Raw genomic sequence first — 19,335 nt, 5'->3', positions numbered from 1 at the left:
CTGCTCTTCTTGCTTGGACGGCATTTTGACAACTGAAGAGTGAATTCCAAAATCAAAATAGGAGCAACATTCTACACACACACACCTTCAAAATGAGGGGTGTTCAGGTTTTTTAAATGCAAAATTGAAAGAAATACGTCAAGTTTATATTGACCAAATTTTGACCGTATCACCCTTTATAAAGGGTGATTCTTTTGAGGTTAGGATTTTCATGCATTAGTATTTGACAGATCACGTGGGATTTCAGACATGGTGTCAAAGAGAAAGATGCTCAGTATGCTTTGACATTTCATCATGAATAGACTTACTAACGAGCAACGCTTGCAAATCATTGAATTTTATTACCAAAATCAGTGTTCGGTTCGAAATGTGTTTCGCGCTTTACGTCCGATTTATGGTCTACATAATCGACCAAGTGAGCAAACAATTAATGCGATTGTGACCAAGTTTCGCACTCAGTTTACTTTATTGGACATTAAACCAACCACACGAATGCGTACAGTGCGTACAGAAGAGAATATTGCGTCTGTTTCTGAGAGTGTTGCTGAAGACCGTGAAATGTCGATTCGTCGCCGTTCGCAGCAATTGGGTTTGTGTTATTCGACCACATGGAAGATCTTGGTGTAAAACCGTATAAAATACAGCTCGTGCAAGAACTGAAGCCGAACGATCTGCCACAACGTCGAATTTTCAGTGAATGGGCCCTAGAAAAGTTGGCAGAAAATCCGCTTTTTTATCGACAAATTTTGTTCAGCGATGAGGCTCATTTCTGGTTGAATGGCTACGTAAATAAGCAAAATTGCCGCATTTGGAGTGAAGAGCAACCAGAAGCCGTTCAAGAACTGCCCATGCATCCCGAAAAATGCACTGTTTGGTGTGGTTTGTACGCTGGTGGAATCATTGGACCGTATTTTTTCAAAGATGCTGTTGGACGCAACGTTACGGTGAATGGCGATCGCTATCGTTCGATGCTAACAAACTTTTTGTTGCCAAAAATGGAAGAACTGAACTTGAACTTGACATGTGGTTTCAACAAGATGGCGCTACATGCCACACAGCTCGCGATTCTATGGCCATTTTGAGGGAAAACTTCGGAGAACAATTCATCTCAAGAAATGGACCGGTAAGTTGGCCACCAAGATCATGCGATTTGACGCCTTTAGACTATTTTTTGTGGGGCTATGTCAAGTCTAAAGTCTACAGAAATAAGCCAGCAACTATTCCAGCTTTGGAAGACAACATTTCCGAAGAAATTCGGGCTATTCCGGCCGAAATGCTCGAAAAAGTTGCCCAAAATTGGACTTTCCGAATGGACCACCTAAGACGCAGCCGCGGTCAACATTTAAATGAAATTATCTTCAAAAAGTAAATGTCATGGACCAATCTAACGTTTCAAATAAAGAACCGATGAGATTTTGCAAATTTTATGCGTTTTTTTAAAAAAAAAAGTTATCAAGCTCTTAACAATTCACCCTTTATTAGGGTATAAAAATGTATAGTAGAATTTTTTATTCATCTTTATACCCTAAACCACATAGTGGTCAGGGTATAATAAATTTGATTTGCCAAAAAATGTGCCCACCAGAAATGTTGATTTTAGACCCCATAAAATATATACCGATCGACTCAGAATCACCTCCTGAGTCGATCTAGCGCTTGGTGTCCGTCCGTCTGTCCATGTATTTTTTTTACTCACATTAACACAATCCACCGACAATCCACTCTAAAATCATACAAATATTGAAACCGTATAATAAATAATAAATTTGATTTGCCAAAAAATGTGCCCACCAGAAATGTTGATTTTAGACCCCATAAAATATATACCGATCGACTCAGAATCACCTCCTGAGTCGATCTAGCGCTTGGTGTCCGTCCGTCTGTCCATGTATTTTTTTTACTCACATTAACACAATCCACCGACAATCCACTCTAAAATCATACAAATATTGAAACCGCAGATGGTTGGCATATGTGGTCAAGTGGTTAAGACAGAAGAGCAGATTTAAAATAAATGACAGAAATGAAAAGGAAATCTAATTGCTTTTAAAAGGAGATTTTAAAAACAATTAAGGAGGGATTTAAAATCGTACTCACTGACATGCATATATTATCTCTGAAAAGAAATAGATAATTGAAAAATGTATGTTAATACAGGGAGGCAGATATGTTCGCCCATTGCTTCAATACTGCCCTGAGGACATTTTGACCGAACCACGGCCGATGAATACGAGCAGGAAGAGACTATTGGCCGTTACGATAATGTATACTATTATGCTTGAGTTTTTGTAGAAGATGTAAATTTTCAGCAGACTTCTTTCAAAAGTAAACCCAATCAATTTAATTGTTCACAAACTGCTCAATTTAGTACGGCTTGCCATCAAATTCGGTAAGTTGGTTCTTTTCAATTTATCTGATTCATATATGCTAACGTCTTATGGAAATAACATGCGTGAATTGTTCTTGCCAAATTGAACCATTTTTTCCCAACAATAACACTAGCATGTTTGAATTCAATCACAAATAACTTTATCTCTTAGTGCAATGTATAACAATAATTTTGTAACCTTTTGAAAAACAAAATAAAATCCAAACAGCTCGTCTGACATTTAACAGATTTATTCCAAAGATAGTAAAAAATCCTTTAAATGTCAGACGAACGCTTTGGAATTATATCAACCTGAAGTTGGTAGCAATACATATCAGCCGCACTGTGTATGGTAGCAATACATATCAGCCGCACTGTGTATGTGTTGCTAACGTATGGCATTCTATATTGATATGCCGACTATAAGCAGCACTACATAAATTCTATTTATATTATGGGATAGTTCGGTTTATACTCCTTCAGATTGGCGGATATGGACTTGAGCTTTTAATATTAATGGATATTATCGAATATTAAAATTTTCAAATGCAGATTTTTTTCTTGGATGTCAAAATTTGTTACAAATACCCGAATATTATTCTCCCTCGATTCAATAATTTCCCTTATAGTTCGATTAAACAATCAATTACTATTTCTCCCTTATTACCGTTGCAATATCCTCATCTTACATGTGATTGATTTACACGAGAATTATTGAAAACTACTCCCACGACAATCTTTTTACCAAAGGTCGTGCATTTCATTGCTTAATTAAGTGCATTATCCAATAGGAATGAGTGTAATTACATTTCTTACATAAAGTAGATAGCAGTTTCCATGTTTCCGTTCACTACACTCGAAAAATATTCGCACTTTTCAGTTATTAATTTGAGAGCTATTGTATAATAAAACACGTCAACCCTGTTCAATTGAGAGGCGTTATAAAATAGAAGACTTTGGGTTTGGCTTAAATAAGATAACTTTAGAAAGTGAGAACAAACAAACTAGCTGAATCAAATTGATTTGAAATTTGTTCGCTTATAAAAATGGATGGATTTGGCTAACACCTTCGGTGAAATTGGGAAAGTCAAATGGGCAGACAAATAGATGGACACATCGACAGACAGTAGACAATGATTTTTTTGTCAAATACACATACATACACTGTAAAATGTAAGACCAATATCTTTGGAAGGCTCACTTTCCATGTGTAAAAAAATCAGCTGATTTTCTTTTAGTGTATATGTCAATGGTTGTTTCATCTTTTCTTTTACATCATGGCATTACCTTTAATAATGTATCCCTGCACTATGTCATTAATGTGGGAATAGGGAAACGAAGAGAAATTGTTAATGAGCACCGTCAAACATATCCTTCGTAATAGCATCAGCGTGGACTGATTAATGAACAATTGGCAGTGCCAAGACACAAATGAGCAATGTAAGCTAGACACTGATGGATTGAAGATTACCTTAACTGATGATGATCTCATTTGGCTTATGGCACAGCAACTCACACAACTCACTCATTGATTGATTTAATTATCATTGGATTCTTTGCTCTTTGCAGGTTATCACACCCACCCGTTCTCTAGTATTGTGTGCAGAATCACGACGTGAAATGGAGGACTGGCTGGGTTCGTTAAAATCGGCCTCCATACCGCCCCGCTCAAGAGGAGATAGTTTTTTCATCGAGCAGCATGATATATTCGCCAACCACCATCACTGGTATGCCACGTCACACGCACGACCAACCTACTGTAACGTTTGCCGTGATGCCTTGTCGGGAGTCACCTCGCATGGCCTGTCGTGTGAGGTGTGCAAGTGCAAAGTTCACAAACGTTGTGCTGCCAAGGCCATTGCAAATTGTAAATGGACCACTTTGGCCACAGTGGGCAAGGATATAATTGAAGACCAAAATGGTAGTATTGTTATGCCCCATCAATGGATGGAGGGTAATTTGCCAGTGTCAGCCACATGTGCGGTATGCAAGAAAACCTGTGGCTCCGTATTGCGCTTACAGGACTGGAGATGTTTGTGGTGTCGAACCACAGTGCATGTGGCTTGTCGTCCCCATGTGGCCATAGCATGTCCCATGGGTCCGGCCAAGCTTTCGGTGGTACCACCCACGTGTGTCCATTCCATAGGCAATGATGATTCCTGGGATGTGGCCAGCCCCAAAGGAAACTTTTCACCTTTGCTTGTATTTGTCAACTCCAAGTCGGGTGATAATCAGGGAGTCAAGTTTCTGCGAAGATTTAAACAGCTCCTAAATCCGGCTCAAGTATTCGATTTAATCTCAACAGGTCCCGGATTGGGTTTGAGACTGTTTCGTCATTTTGAAATGTTCCGTATATTGGTGTGTTCCGGAGATGGCTCGGTGGGTTGGGTCCTTAGTGAGATAGACCGCTTCAGCATGCATGTAAGTGAATTGATTTATCCATGAGTCCATGTGGTTCTATTCATCGCCTTATCTTTACTTTCCTTGGTAGAAACAATGTCAAGTAGCTGTCCTCCCATTGGGTACTGGTAACGATTTGGCCCGTGTCCTAGGCTGGGGTTCTTCCTGTGACGATGATGCCCATCTCCCTCAAATCTTGGAACGTTATGAAACGGCAAGCACCAAAATGTTGGATCGCTGGAGTATCATGGTCTTCGAAAAAGCCGTCTCGGTACATCCAAAAATGCCAAAAATGTCCTTGTCCTCCGAACAAGAGGCCCTGCTTACTGGGATGGTTACAGCAGCTAATGAGAATCTTCGCTCCATTGTGGAAACCGATGACTTACCCACTCTTATGTCAGCTACGAAAACCCTCTGCGAGACCATTGATGATTTATTGGAACGCATGTGTGAGAATCGCAAAGAGGATGACCAACTGACTTTGAAATGTGACATTCTTAGACAGAAGGTCAATATGCTCTTGGATGCTTTGAAAGAGGAAGAGAATGGCTCACATAATGGAGATGATTTGCTGTCTACAATCAATAGCATCATAGCCAAATCGGCACCCAATTCACCCATATTGACAGCCTCATCCTCGAGCCTCTTGTAAGTTTATACTTCCCTGTAAAACAACAATAAGTTAATGTCTCTGTTTCTTTGTAGAAATCCTAACATATCAATCGAGAAGAATGAGAAAGATCAATTAAATCTAAAAGAGAGGCGAAATAGTCGCTCATTGCGTGGCAACGAACGTGAAGCCTTACAAAGTCGTGCCAATAGCGTCAAACGAGCCATGTACAACGTAGTAGAACATTCGGAGCCCGGTAGGCCGAAACGCTATCAACGCCGTTTATCTGTGACTCCTTTTGAAGCCTTGAAAATCCCTACTACGACCTCAAGTGATTCAACACCCTGCACCTCTCCTTTGCCCATTATACCACCCATCAACATAATATCACCCACCATGGAATCGTCGCGTCTCACATGCATATCACCTCTACCCGATACGAGACGTGAATCTATGGACGAGCATTTTTTCAATACCATCAGTTTGCCAGTTCCACGGCAATTTGCCGATAGCCGTCGTAGCTCGGGAGTTCCCGAAGTTATACAGGAACAGGAAGAGAATAGTAATGGAAACGGAGAGACCACTTATCGCAGAACGCGTTTTTCCTTAAGTGGAGGTGCAAATATTGACGATGCTGGTAATCGTCTATCGCCTGGTAGCGAAGGTGCCTCCACACCCACAGAGAGAAATTTCCTGACAGTTCCCATTTTGACCAGTGATCACTTGGTGGATCCCCTCTCCGAATTCCGCCCCATTGAGGTCTTCGAACGCAACTACTACATGAGTAAGCAATTGGATAAAGATAAGGAGAGTGCAGAAGAGGGGCAACAAACAAAGAAGGTTACCATCAGCGGCGAGGCTTTGGTTCATACTTGTGATCTCCAGGTACCAACGATTGTAGTAAACCCTAATGATGCCTGTAATGTCTATACAGGCGATAGCATAACCATAATCGATACAGATGGGAACACTGTATGTGTGACCCTGTTTCTGTTGGGTCATTTGGCTTTGATTTCACCTAACTCTTTTTCCCACTCTTTTAGGACCAGTCATCCGAGGAGGAATTCCAAGGAGAACCAAGTGATGTCTTGTCGGCTATTAGCAATGAGGAGTGCAGTGTGGCCTCAGAGATATTTGACAAGCACGAGCAGCCTCTGACAGGATATCAATTGGGTGATTTGTTACAGGTTAGTGGGAAATATCTTAACGAGGGAAGGGAAATTGTGTAGCTCCTGTTTTTTGTGTTGCAGAATTTGGACTCCAATGAATTTACGCACATAGACTCGCCTGAGACAAGCGATGAGACCGAAAACATTCCCGGAGAAAGCCTTATGGATGATATCAGTTCCGTGTTGGGCCATGACATTACCTATGCCTTGCAGGATAATACCATAACCGATGATACCACATTGATGTGCTCCGAAAGGGCTGCCATACCACCTCCCAAACCGGCTCGAGCCAACCCAAAGGCTAGACGGGGTTCCTCACCTCCGCGTGCCGCTCGCCTTGACCGCATGGACAGCGATGACAATCCCCAGCAGTTTGGCTTTGAGAATATTGTGTTTGAAATTGACAACCGTTGTGATGATCAAAAGATACGTGAGCCTCCTCGTTTCTGCTCATTGGCCCAGTTTGTGGAGGGCAGTGATATAGCTCGTCAAAGTTTCAAGGTAAGGTTAGAGCTACTCAAAGTCCACAACTCACACAAGTCCTCATAAGTGCACTGCTCAGCATTTGCATTATGGTAACCTTTTCTCCTTTTTTGTTCTGTTTTGTATCGTTGTGATTTCTTCTTTGGTTCGTTCGTTCGTTGTCCTCGTTGCTTCGTTTAGCGACCCAAGAAACGTTCTTCCCTTAAACAAACTAAAGAAACAACTTCGAAACTTGTATCCCAACAGCAGCAATCCGTAGATGAAGGCACCATAATAACATCGACCACCACCAGTAGCAGTCAGCACACCTTGACTACGACCAGCGGCCATCAGTCCGAAGATGATTTGTCCACGGCCACTGCCATAAGGATTGAAGTAAGCGACACCACCACCACCACCAGTACCTCCTGTTTGAAGTCTTCGCCGAGGAAATCCATACCCGGACAAGATGTAAAGCGAATAACTTTTGATGACTCCTGTAAAAAAGAATCATTTGATGATGTAACTCCTCATCATCCACAGATAAGTGTTGTTGTCCGGCCACCCACCCCCCTGAGAGGAGATGCCATAAGGCCCCTGAATCCGGAGGCATGTAGCAGTTTGTTGGCCATACGTGTGCCCTCTGAAATACGTAGGCACTCGAGTCATGCTACATCCTTGACGGTGCGAGAGTTCGATAAGGATAAGGATCGTCGCCATTCCGGCTTCAATCCCAACTATTTGAGTTTGGATCCAGAACATAATCGGTTCCTTAATTCCTCACCAGCCGCAAGTCGTAGGATAAGCTGTGGTAGTCTCTTTAAGGTAAGCCAACATTATATTCTCTCGCTCTTTGTGAGAACACGACGCACACAGAAAACACACGTACACACATACACAAGTCACAGCACAGCAACACCAAAACAAGATTAATGGGCCGTGCTGGTTAGATGAGAGAACGAAGTAAAACGAAAGTGTAAGAGAATTTCTTACTACTGGCGAAGCTCACTCAACTCCTGGGCTTACACTACAAACAATAACACACTCACACTTACTCACTATACCACCCCACTGGAGAGAACCATGGCCTTCTTCCACTTCTAAAGTAGGGAGTCACTGTATGTACGAAAATACTTTGAAGTACTTTAATATACTCAAACATAGCATATGCATTTGAATCTGCTTTGACTTTGACTCGCTTTGATCTGATTTAGCAAACACAATTGGTATGTATTTCAAAATTATTGCTTTTATAAGAAACTGAAGTGTAAATATCATCAAAATATTTTCTTGGAAATTAACGCAGTTGCCAAAGACAACAAGGTATGAAAGCAAAAGGTTTTTAGGCTTCGCAGCCAGGCATATAGAGTGAAGCCTTTGCTTTCGTGCTTTGAGGCGATTTCCTTTCATGCATCACACGCGCACACAAGCACAGACACTCTCACTTACTCATTTATCATCATACTCTCTTGGCTCTTGACTCTGTCTGTTGTAGAAGAAAAGATCGAAGGGTATTTTGTCGGAACGCGTCTATGGCTTGCTGGGCTTAAAACTGTTTGTGGTAGCCGAACCCGATATACGTATGGCCACTTTGGCCCTAATCAGGCCACTGATATTATTGGTAAGAGACCTTGTTCCAAATTCCCATCATGAATATCCCCCCGATCATGATGGACCGACAAACCGATCCTTTGATTTTGTAAAAACTCTTTTTCACACCGCCACCACCCATCACTATTACTCACTATCACTCTCCCAGGAACCGAACCCGCCTAGTTGGAAAGTAACTCTTAATATGTTTTATGCGTACAATCCAAGCTTCCGTAGACTGCTATCTCTGGATCTACTCTTTAGATGCTATCCGTTAGTAATTTCCTCCTAATGTCCTTCTCACTTGTTATTCTGAAGCTAACTGAACTGTACATAATCTCCAAATCTCTAAAGTAGTTAGACAGATTTCCTTGTCTAGTGGTTAATGAGTTACAACTGCATCGTATACAACTAGGATCTGTTGCTTGCTAATAGTATCCTTGTATTTGTTTTTCTAGCCAAATGAAGCTTTGCCAAATCTCCAAAATCTCAAGGGATCGAAAACTAGTCTCTTTACCGGATCCAGTCTCTTTGGGTTCGATCATTTTGGCATGGCTCCCGAAAAGGAGGATAAAGAGAAAAAGGAAAAGGACAAAACACCCACAGAAGAAAATCGAAAATTACCAATCATCAATCCGATAGTCAAGTTGCCCAACTGGCCAAGTAAGTTAAGGTCCTCACGGCGATAGTTGGTAGTATTACCTAATGGGCTATGTTTTTTTTCTCAGATCTTACAGGTGGAGGTTCTGGATTCATATCGAAATGTCTCTTGGCTAATGCTGATACCTTGTGTGCAGCTGTCAGCCCCTTAATGGATCCCGATGAAACCCTCTTGGCTGGTTATCATGAGAAATGTGTGATGAATAACTATTTTGGTATTGGAATTGATGCCAAGATCTCTCTGGATTTCCATAACAAACGAGAAGAACATCCTGAAAAATGTCGTTCCAGGGCCAAGAATTATATGTGGTATGGAGTTCTGGGATCTAAACAACTCTTGCAAAAGACCTGTAAGAATTTGGAACAACGTGTACAATTGGAATGTGATGGCCAGAGGATACCATTGCCCTCTCTGCAGGGCATTGTAATCTTGAATATTCCAAGGTAATATCCTACATTTTTGGCATAAGAATTTGTCGAAGTTTTGTTTTCTTGCTTTACAGTTTCATGGGTGGCACAAATTTCTGGGGCAATTCGAAAAAGGATGACATCTTTTTGGTTCCCAACTTTGATGATCGAATTCTCGAAGTTGTTGCCGTATTCGGCTCTGTACAAATGGCTGCCTCTCGTCTCATCAATCTGCAACATCATCGCATTGCCCAGTGTCAGAGTGTCCAAATCAATATTCTGGGCGATGAGGAAATACCCATACAAGTTGATGGAGAAGCCTGGCTGCAGCCACCCGGTATGATTCGTATTCTCCATAAGAATCGTGTACAAATGCTATGCCGCAATCGTAATCTGGAAGCCTCTCTGAAAACCTGGCAGGAGAAACAACGACAACACAGCATATCCATACAACGAGATCATTCTTCAACAGCTTCGGAGCATGCAACCTCTACGGATGAGGTCATCTCCGAAAGAGAATGCTATGTTTTACTTAATTTCATTGAGGCTGTGAGTTCTTTAATCAAATGGGTGAAATTCCTGATAATATCACATCCCACGTTGAGGCATGATCTCTACGCGGTGGCCTGTCGAGCCCAAGATGCCCTAGAAAGTATACATCCCCAGGGCAAGCTGTTAGAGGGTCCTTCACTGCGCACCAAATTGGTTGAAGTCATAGACTCTTCGCGACAACTTTACGATGATGCCTGTACCCTGTTAAGAGATCGAGGCCATAGTTTGATTTTACGTGAAGATCTTGAGAGCAAATTGAGTGCTGCTTTGGCCAACATGGAAATGGAATTAAAGAAATGTTCGGTGCAGAAATGTGTGGATGGTAAATTGAGAGCGTATTTCAATGTTTTGGCTCCCAACGAAGAGGTACGATCTCTTTGAAATGAAGCTAAGGTGAATTGTAATTTAATGAGTTTTTCTTATAGGGTGATGGTCGTCGTAAATCTCGAGCATTTTGGACACGTCTACGATCTGGATCCACAGCTGGTCAAAATCAATTCAAACCTCCTCTCACCAACACCCGAGAAGCTGTTAACAATTGGAGTGTCAACGAAGTGGTTACCTGGTTGGAGACCATGCAATTATCAGAATATGTTGACAGTTTCCTACGTAATGATATTCGAGGCAAAGAACTTCTCACTTTAGGTCGTCGAGATCTTAAGGATTTGGGTGTAATAAAAGTTGGTCATGTCAAACGTATACTACAGGCTATCAAGGATATGAATGACAATTAGAGAGGGTAATGTGATTCCAGAGAAAAAAAATCTCCCCCTAACTAACAACTGCTTAACACAATCATAGACCTATTCTTTTACACACATTATATAGTACTCTAACCACGTTTTTTTTTTATTGGACGATGACTAGCTAAGCTAAATTTATTAAAAAGATATAAAACAAACAAAAAAAAAAGAAAAATACCCTTGATGTGAGGAAATTCAAATAAGGCCAATATTTTACATTTTTCATATCCCAATATAAGAGAACATTTTGATAAATCGTATATCTATCTATAAATAAATAAAAATAATTTTTGTTTTTTGATGTTATATGTGTTCCATTTGTTAGTTTGTTTTTTATTTGAGAATTCAAGATAACTACCAGACAAAAAACACGGCGTTGATTTAACAAGTCTATCTATGAAAGAAATGGTCACGGCTCCGATATTGTAGATAATTTTTCCAGAGGTGCCTATAATCCTTAGTAAATATGGTGGTTCCAGAGAAATGTAAATGAACAAAGTCCTTAATGTTAAACCACAGCCCAATCGGATAGTGCTCATCGATGAGCGCGAATGATACAAAATCTTTACCTCCTAATCACTTCTCAGTACTTAAGGTACTATTCACCCGGAAGGAGATCCCTTATCAATGAGCAGAACTCTTTGTTAAAAAAAATGAAGGTCACCACCTGGTGTATCACAATGGACTCAGTAGTCTAAGTGAGCCTAAAATATTACCTATTACACCTATCCCAGGGACACAAATTAGCGATTTTGATGACAATCCAAATTCCGACTTGTTCTCTTTTTTAAAATTTCGATTTTTTTACTTTTTAAAAATTTTAAAAAGTCGACTGTCGACTACATGAGGTTGCACCAGTCGACGTTTTTACTTTTTTCACATTTAATAGAGTAAATTTTCGACTTCGGCGACTATTGAAAAGTCGACTTCTGTAAATTTGGATTTTTAATGAAATTTCAAAAATATCTACATTACATTGGCAAATTCAATGCAAATTGGACTTGTCGATTTTTGGATAAAAATGGATTTGTTTTGTTTACTATCAAAATCTATCTACAAGTTCGACCAATCGTTTTCCAATAGCTTTTCAAAATTGAGTCAAATCGACTAACTGACTTTAATGAAAATGTCGAAAAGTCCTCATTGAATAGAAAGGGGAATTTTTATTTTCAATAGTAGCAAAAATCGAAAGTCTTATGAAAAACAATGATATATTTCCTATCACAGTACTTGTGATATCTATGCTATTGATAATATCTCATGGTGGACTCGGCATTGTAGAACAATTTTCTGAATAAGGAATATATGAATATGAATATATTAAAATTTAAATATAGAAGAAAATGTGGAGCGTGGACATTTATGTTTCTAAATACTGCAGGGATCTTTTTAGTCTCTCAGAAAAGACACTTCGGAGATTTTTGTGGCTATACATTTGATCAAAATAGAAACTGTATTCAATTTTATTTCGGAGGAATAGAAAAAGAATGTTAGGTACGCTATTGAGAGCCATAGTGGAAAATATGCCAGCCTTACCAAAAGTTCTATCCAATCCCAAAAAACATTTCTACACTGATTTATCTTCTCTCAATGAACACATAGTCATAATAAGAGAAGTATTAATCTTTTAATTTTTCTATAAAAAACAAATTTAGTCAAAATGTTCTTTTGCTTTAAAATTTTTGATAAATAAAGGCAAAACTATAAAAGAAATTTATTAAAAACCAAAAGCAACAATTAATTTTAAGTTTTGGAATTATTTTTATTATAATATAAAAATATTTTCAATTTGTATAATTAAATGGAATAAAACACGAATTTAATTTCATACAAGAACATTAAACAAAATCTTTTTTAAATTAATAATAAAATATATTTCAAAAAAAAAAACCCAAACCCCAAAAAACACTTAATGTTATTATTAATTAATTCTACAATTAAATTAAATTTAAAAAGAATAAAACCAGAAAACTAAAAACCCATTATAACAGATGCATTCTAAATTTTAAAAGCAATTCAATTCAAAATTTAAAAACCAAAAAACTTAAATATATATTAATTATTTATGTAAACCAACTTTATATTAATTGTAAATTTTAATTTAAGCCCAAAAAGCAACAACACAAAAAAACGAAGCAAAAACGACTGTTCAATGAAAAACAAACTAATTTCTTATAATAAAAATAAAAAAACAAATGCAATGCAACAACTCTTGCATAAAAAGAAAAGCCATACACATTTATTATGAAAAGCCGCTAAACCAAAATACAAATACATTCAGTATAACGAAAGAAAATTTTACAATTTTAAGTATTTTTCCATTAACAAGAATACAAAAACAAACGATAATTATATTAAAAAAAAAAAGATTAACACATACATATATACAAAGGACAAAAACAAACAGGCGGACGGACGGACAGACAGACAGAACGAACATGCCAACCAAAAAAAATTCAATCTTAATAACTTACACTTACATAGAATCTATGAGAGAATGATCTCAGCAAAGAAACGAAATAACTCAATCACTACTACCAAAGAGAATCTTATGTATTTGCCTTGTTAAATAGAGCCCAGTTAAATACATGATGTTCTCTTTATGCTCACCTCATACAAACACAGATCTCCAGGTAAGCTGTTTGGCTTGTCTGGGGAATTTACATTGTAATGAATTATTGAGTAAATCTATATGGCTCATACCTTAACATACATATATAAACACATACATATATATGCATATTATACAAATATATACATACATAACTATAAATACTGAACCCACACTAAAATCCCAAAAGTCTTGGAAAGAAAATTCGAAATACGCTTAACAAAAACGAAACTTTTTTCGTGAGTCATATACTTTTTTTTTAATTTTACTCGTTTTCCTTTTTTTATTATAAGAGAAAAACAAAAACTTTTTCCTAACTTGGATATTACGATAAAAAGAAATATATATATAAAAAAACTAAGTATTGAAAAACCAAACAAATTAATAAATATAAAAAAACAATCATTAAACCTTTTTTAGATATTATTATATGTATATTAAAAAAAACCAATTTAAATTTAAACTTAAAAGCAATTCAAAGCAAACTATAAAGAAAAATTCTACAATTCTCTATCCCCCTCCGGACTTAGGAAGATATCCATATTTCCTAAACAAAACAAAAAAAAAACTAAAACTAATTATTAACTTACCATTTAGGATATTGAGCATTTCGAAATGATTTGAATGTGTAACTGAAACTGTAACAGACTCCTGGACTTGCTGTATAACCATAAAAACTGTGATATAAAAGCAGTCCTTTTTTATTTCATATTATTATACACCTTCCTCTTTTCTTTTAAGTATCCTTGATAATATCCCTCTTCAAAAAAAATCATCATAGTTTCGATCCCATTACAAATGTTTCCATTCTTTTTTCACAATGCACTGCCCTATTGTTGAATTTTTTTTTTAAATTTTAGTTATGCAGAGAACCTCAAAATTATTAAATAAAAATTCTGTGAATATGAAAATCCATATAATAATCTATAAACTTATTTGCATAAAATAACTTGTAAACCTTTACATTGATATACATAAATAATAGAAAAGAAAAGCAACATTGACACTTATATACACCCCTAAAGCAGATCATACCCACATACAAAGCAAATAATATGCTTACCTTGTATGTTGATTTTTTGTTGGGTATACGTGACAAATACTTACAAAACTTGGTTGTTAATTTTCTGATTCATATTTTTTATTTTACATTAATCTCTTAAAAACAAATTTTAAATCCACGTATTCTTTAAAACCAAAAAACAAAACTTGTATCTATTTTTAATAATAAGCTGAAAAACTCTTTACAGTGGTCCTTTTGAAAAACGAAAAACACAAAAATAAAATAAAATGTTTTGTTTATTTCTTTAAATCTTTACAAAAACCCAAAACAAAAAACAAAATCGGTTGTTTTATTTAATAACCAAAAAAGGTAAGTTTGGAATATTTTATGCCCCTCAAGTGGTACAAATATTTACTTTAACCAGGTAATTATAAAAGTGGGAATATTGGCGTAGAGAATATGTTGCTCAAAAATAAGAGAGATAGTAAGGACAACGTATACAATGGTGCAAGAGAAATAAATTAAATTAAAAAAAGATAAAATTAAAAAAAAGTTACAATTAAAAAAAAAATAAAATTAAAATAAATTTTTTAATTGAAATTTCTTCAATCACGAAAATGATTGTATCAATCACAGAATTAACTAGAAATAACATAAGCCACCGTGGTGCAATGGTTAGCATGCCCGCCTTGCATACACAAGGACGTGGGTTCGATTCCTGCTACGACCGAACACCAAAGGGTTTTTCAGCGGTGGATTATCCCACCTCAGTAATGCTGGTGACATTTCTGAGGGTTTCAAAGCTTCTCTAAGTGGTTTCACTGGAATGTGGAACGCCGTTCGGACTCGGCTATAAAAACGAGGTCCCTTGTCATTGAGCTTAACATGGAATCGGGCAGCACTCAGTGATAAGAGAGAAGTTCACCACTGTAGTATCACAATGGACTGAATAGTCTAAGTGAGCCTGATACATCGGGCTGCCACATAACCTAACCTAAACTAACCTAAATTATATATACTTGATCAAAAAACTAATTGCATTTTTACGGAACTTTCAATTAAATTTTTATTGAGCCAATTAATTTTATTCGAAAAATGAAATCATTTTCATAATTTTTGTATTAGTATTTATTTAATTAAAATCTTAATTGGGATAATTAATATTTTAATAAATAATATAAAAATTTTCAATCGTTTCCTTAAATGACTTTATTTTTTATTTTGATAAATAAAATAATTGTTTAATAATATTTTATTGATATTTGCAACTTCAATTAACTTTTTAATTGGAAATAGATTGGTGATATTTTTTCTTTTTAGTTAAATATTTTTTTAATAAAAATTTTAATTGGAAAAATATCAGTGACATTTTTGTGTATAGTGAGACGGGATTAAGAACAGTGGGAGAATGGTCCTAGACAAGGCACACTACTTCAGTTGCAATATACGACCTAATACCCGAGGAGGAGGAGGAGGCTACCGTGGTGCAATGGCCCGCCCAATGATCCCATTTTTGACCAAACACAAAAAAAAAACAAGTATATACGGCCGTAAGTTCGGCCAGGCCGAAGCTTGTGTACCCTCCACCATGGATTGCGTAGAAACTTCTACTGAAGCCGATGGCAAGGTATCATAAAACTTCCTAACAACGTAATATATACCACATAGTCCATACGTGGTATATATTAAACTACAAAAGGGCCGATTAAATACGTATATAAATAAGTTTAAAATTTCTATAGAAATAAAATTTTGACAAAATAAAATGTTGACAACATTTTCTATAGAAGTAAAATTTTGCCAAAATTTTCTATAGAAATAAAATTTGGAAACAATATTCTATAGAAATAAAATTTTGACAAAATTTTCTATAGAAATAAAATTTTGACAAAATTTTCTATAGAAATAAAATTTTGACAATATTTTCTATAAAAATAAAATTTTGGTAGATTATTTTTGGCTCGAGTGGCAACCATGATTATGAACCGATATACACCAATTTTTGTGTGATTGGGGATCGGCTATATATAACTATAGACCGATATGGACCAATTTTGGCATGGTTATTAGCGGCCTTATACTAACACCAGGTTGCAAATTTCAACAGGATCGGATGAATTTTGCTCCTCCAAGAGGCTCCGGAGATCAAATCTGGGGAACGGTTTATATGTGGGCTATATATAATTATGGACCGATATGGACCAATTCTTGTGTGTTTGTTAGAGACCACATTCTAACACCACCGTGATGCAATGGTTAGCATGCCCGCCTTGCATACACAAGGTCGTGGGTTCGATTCCTGCTACGACCGAACACCAAAAAGTTTTTCAGCGGTGGATTATCCCACCTCAGTAATGCTGGTGACATTTCTGAGGGTTTCAAAGCTTCTCTAAGTGGTTTCACTGAAATGTGGAACGCCGTTCGGACTCGGCTATAAAAAGGAAGTCCCTTGTCATTGAGCTTAACATGGAATCGGACAGCACTCAGTGATAAGAGAGAAGTTAACCACTGTGGTATCACAATGGACTGAATAATTTAAGTGAGCCTGATACATCGGGCTGCCACATAACCTAACCTAACCTAACCTAACACCATGTTCCAAATTTCAACCGGATCGGATGAATTTTGCTCCTCCAAGAGGCTCCGGAGGACAAATCTGGGGATCGATTTATATGGGGGCTATATATAATTATGGACCGATATGGACCAATTTTTGCATAGTCATTAGAGAACATATAACAACACCATGTACCAAATTTCAGCCGGATCGGATGAACTTAGCTTTTCTTAGAGGCTCCACAAGCCAAATCGGGGGATCGGTTTATATGGGGGCTATATATAATTATGGACCGATGTGGACCAATTTTTGCATGGTTGCTAGAGACCATATAACATCATGTACCAAATTTCAGCCGGATCGGATGAAATTTGCTTCTCTTAGAGCAATCGCAAGTCAAATTTGGGGGTCCGTTTATATGGGGGCTATACGTAAAAGTGGACCGATAAGGCCCATTTGCAATACCATCCGACCTATATCAATAGCAACTACTTGTGCCAAGTTTCAGGTCGATAGCTTGGTTCGTTCGGAAGTTAGCGTGATTTCAACAGACGAACGGACGGACGGACATGCTCAGATCGACTCAGAATTTCACCACGACCAAGAATATATATACTTTATGGAGTCTTAGAGCAATATTTCGATGTGTTACAAACGGAATGACAAAGTTAATATACCCCCGTCCTATGGTGGAGGGTATAAAAAATTCAGCGATGGATTAGGAAAGGAATCGACCAGATACGAGATATGTTCACCACTGTGGTATCATATTGAACTGAATATTCTACGTAAGTCTGAAATAACGAGTTGTCACAATCAGAGAATGAAGCCGACCCATTTTTATCGGCGGCGGCCGATACAAATTTTATCGGCGGCGGCCGATACAAATTTTATTCCTTATAAAATCAGTTTGAAGTTATCCGAATGGTAATGAGATTAGTTGTACAAAAAATCTTACAACCAAATTTACATTTGCTTGACGACTAAGCCGATACAAATTAGCTTATTCGGCGGCGCACAATTATTCCTTATTAAATTAATTTGAAATTATCCAAATTGTAATGAGATTAGTTGTACAAAAAATCTTACAACCAAATTTACATTTGATTCAAATTTTCTGAGCTAAAATATTTCAAAATTATTATAGCAATTTGTTTCTAATTGATTGCGGGTGCAAAGTTCCAAATTTCGGACAAAAATATAACAATTTGTTGGGAGTTGTGCTAAAAGTTTGCACATTATTGTTCTTTTTATTTGTTGCCCTTGTGCTATTTAATTAGCACTGATATGTACATAGCGGTCCTCCAAATACCCATATATGTATGTGTACACATATGATGTATTACTTCAGTGGAGACATATCTGTTGTTATTGTATGCGTAAATGTCATCTCCAACCAATTGCCCATGACATTCGTTTTGTTTAATGTAAATCGATCTTTTAAACCGGCCGCTTCGCTACTCCCGTGACCAAAGTGAAAATAACAACAAAGTGAAATATAAAATAGAAACAATATTTGAAATAAAAAAGAGCTGAAAAGTGAATTAACTAAAAGTTTTAACCATTGTTAAAAAAAAAGGAACAACTATTATACTTACCTAAAATACTTACCTAGTGTTACTTACATCTAATCATAAAATAAAATATAAACTTACCTGTAGTATTGCACGTTGAGAAAATATTGCACATTGTAAAACCTATTGCACTTTGGAAAACCTATTGCACATTGTAATAATATTGCACATTGTGAAAATTAGTGAACATTTTCTTGAATTTAAACCTAAAGTGTAAACATTTTATACTTACCTAAAACCTGTATACTTACCATAAATTAACCTATACTTACCAACTACATTGCACTTACCCTTGTATATATTGTATCAGTGAATTTAAATAAACCAAAACCTAGAAATTGAACATCAACCAAAAGTCTTACCTCGATTATTACAAAAGGACAAACTCGGCAAAAAACACAATTATTAATACATTTTCTTGATTTAAATCAAGAGTTTTTATTAATTGGCGACTAAATTTGAGCTGAGATAAGTCGACATATTCAGGCAAACCTGGTAGCCGTCTTCATTCTCTGGTCACAATACCTAACCTATATCGGTGGATGTCAAGAGCAGTTAATGTGAGTTTATGATGTCAGAAATACATCGAAACTCCAGAATATGTTCCAGATGATATTAATAATTGAAC

General features: G+C 36.9%; 1 protein-coding gene across 5 annotated transcripts in view; it reads left to right on the top strand.

The window, feature by feature from the left end:
* Positions 1 to 14,916, top strand: part of LOC142220077 (diacylglycerol kinase eta) — a 146,998-nt gene extending 132,082 nt beyond the window's left edge. The window contains exons 1-11 of one of the 5 annotated variants that reach the window (XM_075288999.1): positions 3,937 to 4,789; positions 4,860 to 5,416; positions 5,474 to 6,350; positions 6,422 to 6,565; positions 6,629 to 7,048; positions 7,211 to 7,480; positions 7,553 to 7,834; positions 9,058 to 9,262; positions 9,328 to 9,703; positions 9,763 to 10,585; positions 10,645 to 14,916. In XM_075288999.1, coding sequence (XP_075145114.1) covers positions 3,989 to 4,789; positions 4,860 to 5,416; positions 5,474 to 6,350; positions 6,422 to 6,565; positions 6,629 to 7,048; positions 7,211 to 7,480; positions 7,553 to 7,834; positions 9,058 to 9,262; positions 9,328 to 9,703; positions 9,763 to 10,585; positions 10,645 to 10,953 — 5,064 coding nt within the window. In that variant the 5' untranslated portion in view covers positions 3,937 to 3,988 and the 3' untranslated portion in view covers positions 10,954 to 14,916. Of the gene's footprint in view, positions 1 to 3,936; positions 4,790 to 4,859; positions 5,417 to 5,473; positions 6,351 to 6,421; positions 6,566 to 6,628; positions 7,049 to 7,210; positions 7,835 to 8,507; positions 8,631 to 9,057; positions 9,263 to 9,327; positions 9,704 to 9,762; positions 10,586 to 10,644 lie in introns of those variants that run through there. The other 4 variants (XM_075289000.1, XM_075288998.1, XM_075288997.1 and 1 more) reach the window with 4 other exon arrangements.
* The last annotated feature ends 4,419 nt before the right edge of the window (positions 14,917 to 19,335 follow it).

This window comes from Haematobia irritans, chromosome 1 (assembly GCF_050003625.1).
Source record: "Haematobia irritans isolate KBUSLIRL chromosome 1, ASM5000362v1, whole genome shotgun sequence".
NCBI lineage: Eukaryota > Metazoa > Arthropoda > Insecta > Diptera > Muscidae > Haematobia > Haematobia irritans.
The sequence above is the reverse complement of the archived record's forward strand: the minus strand, read 5'-3'. Positions and strand labels throughout refer to the sequence as shown.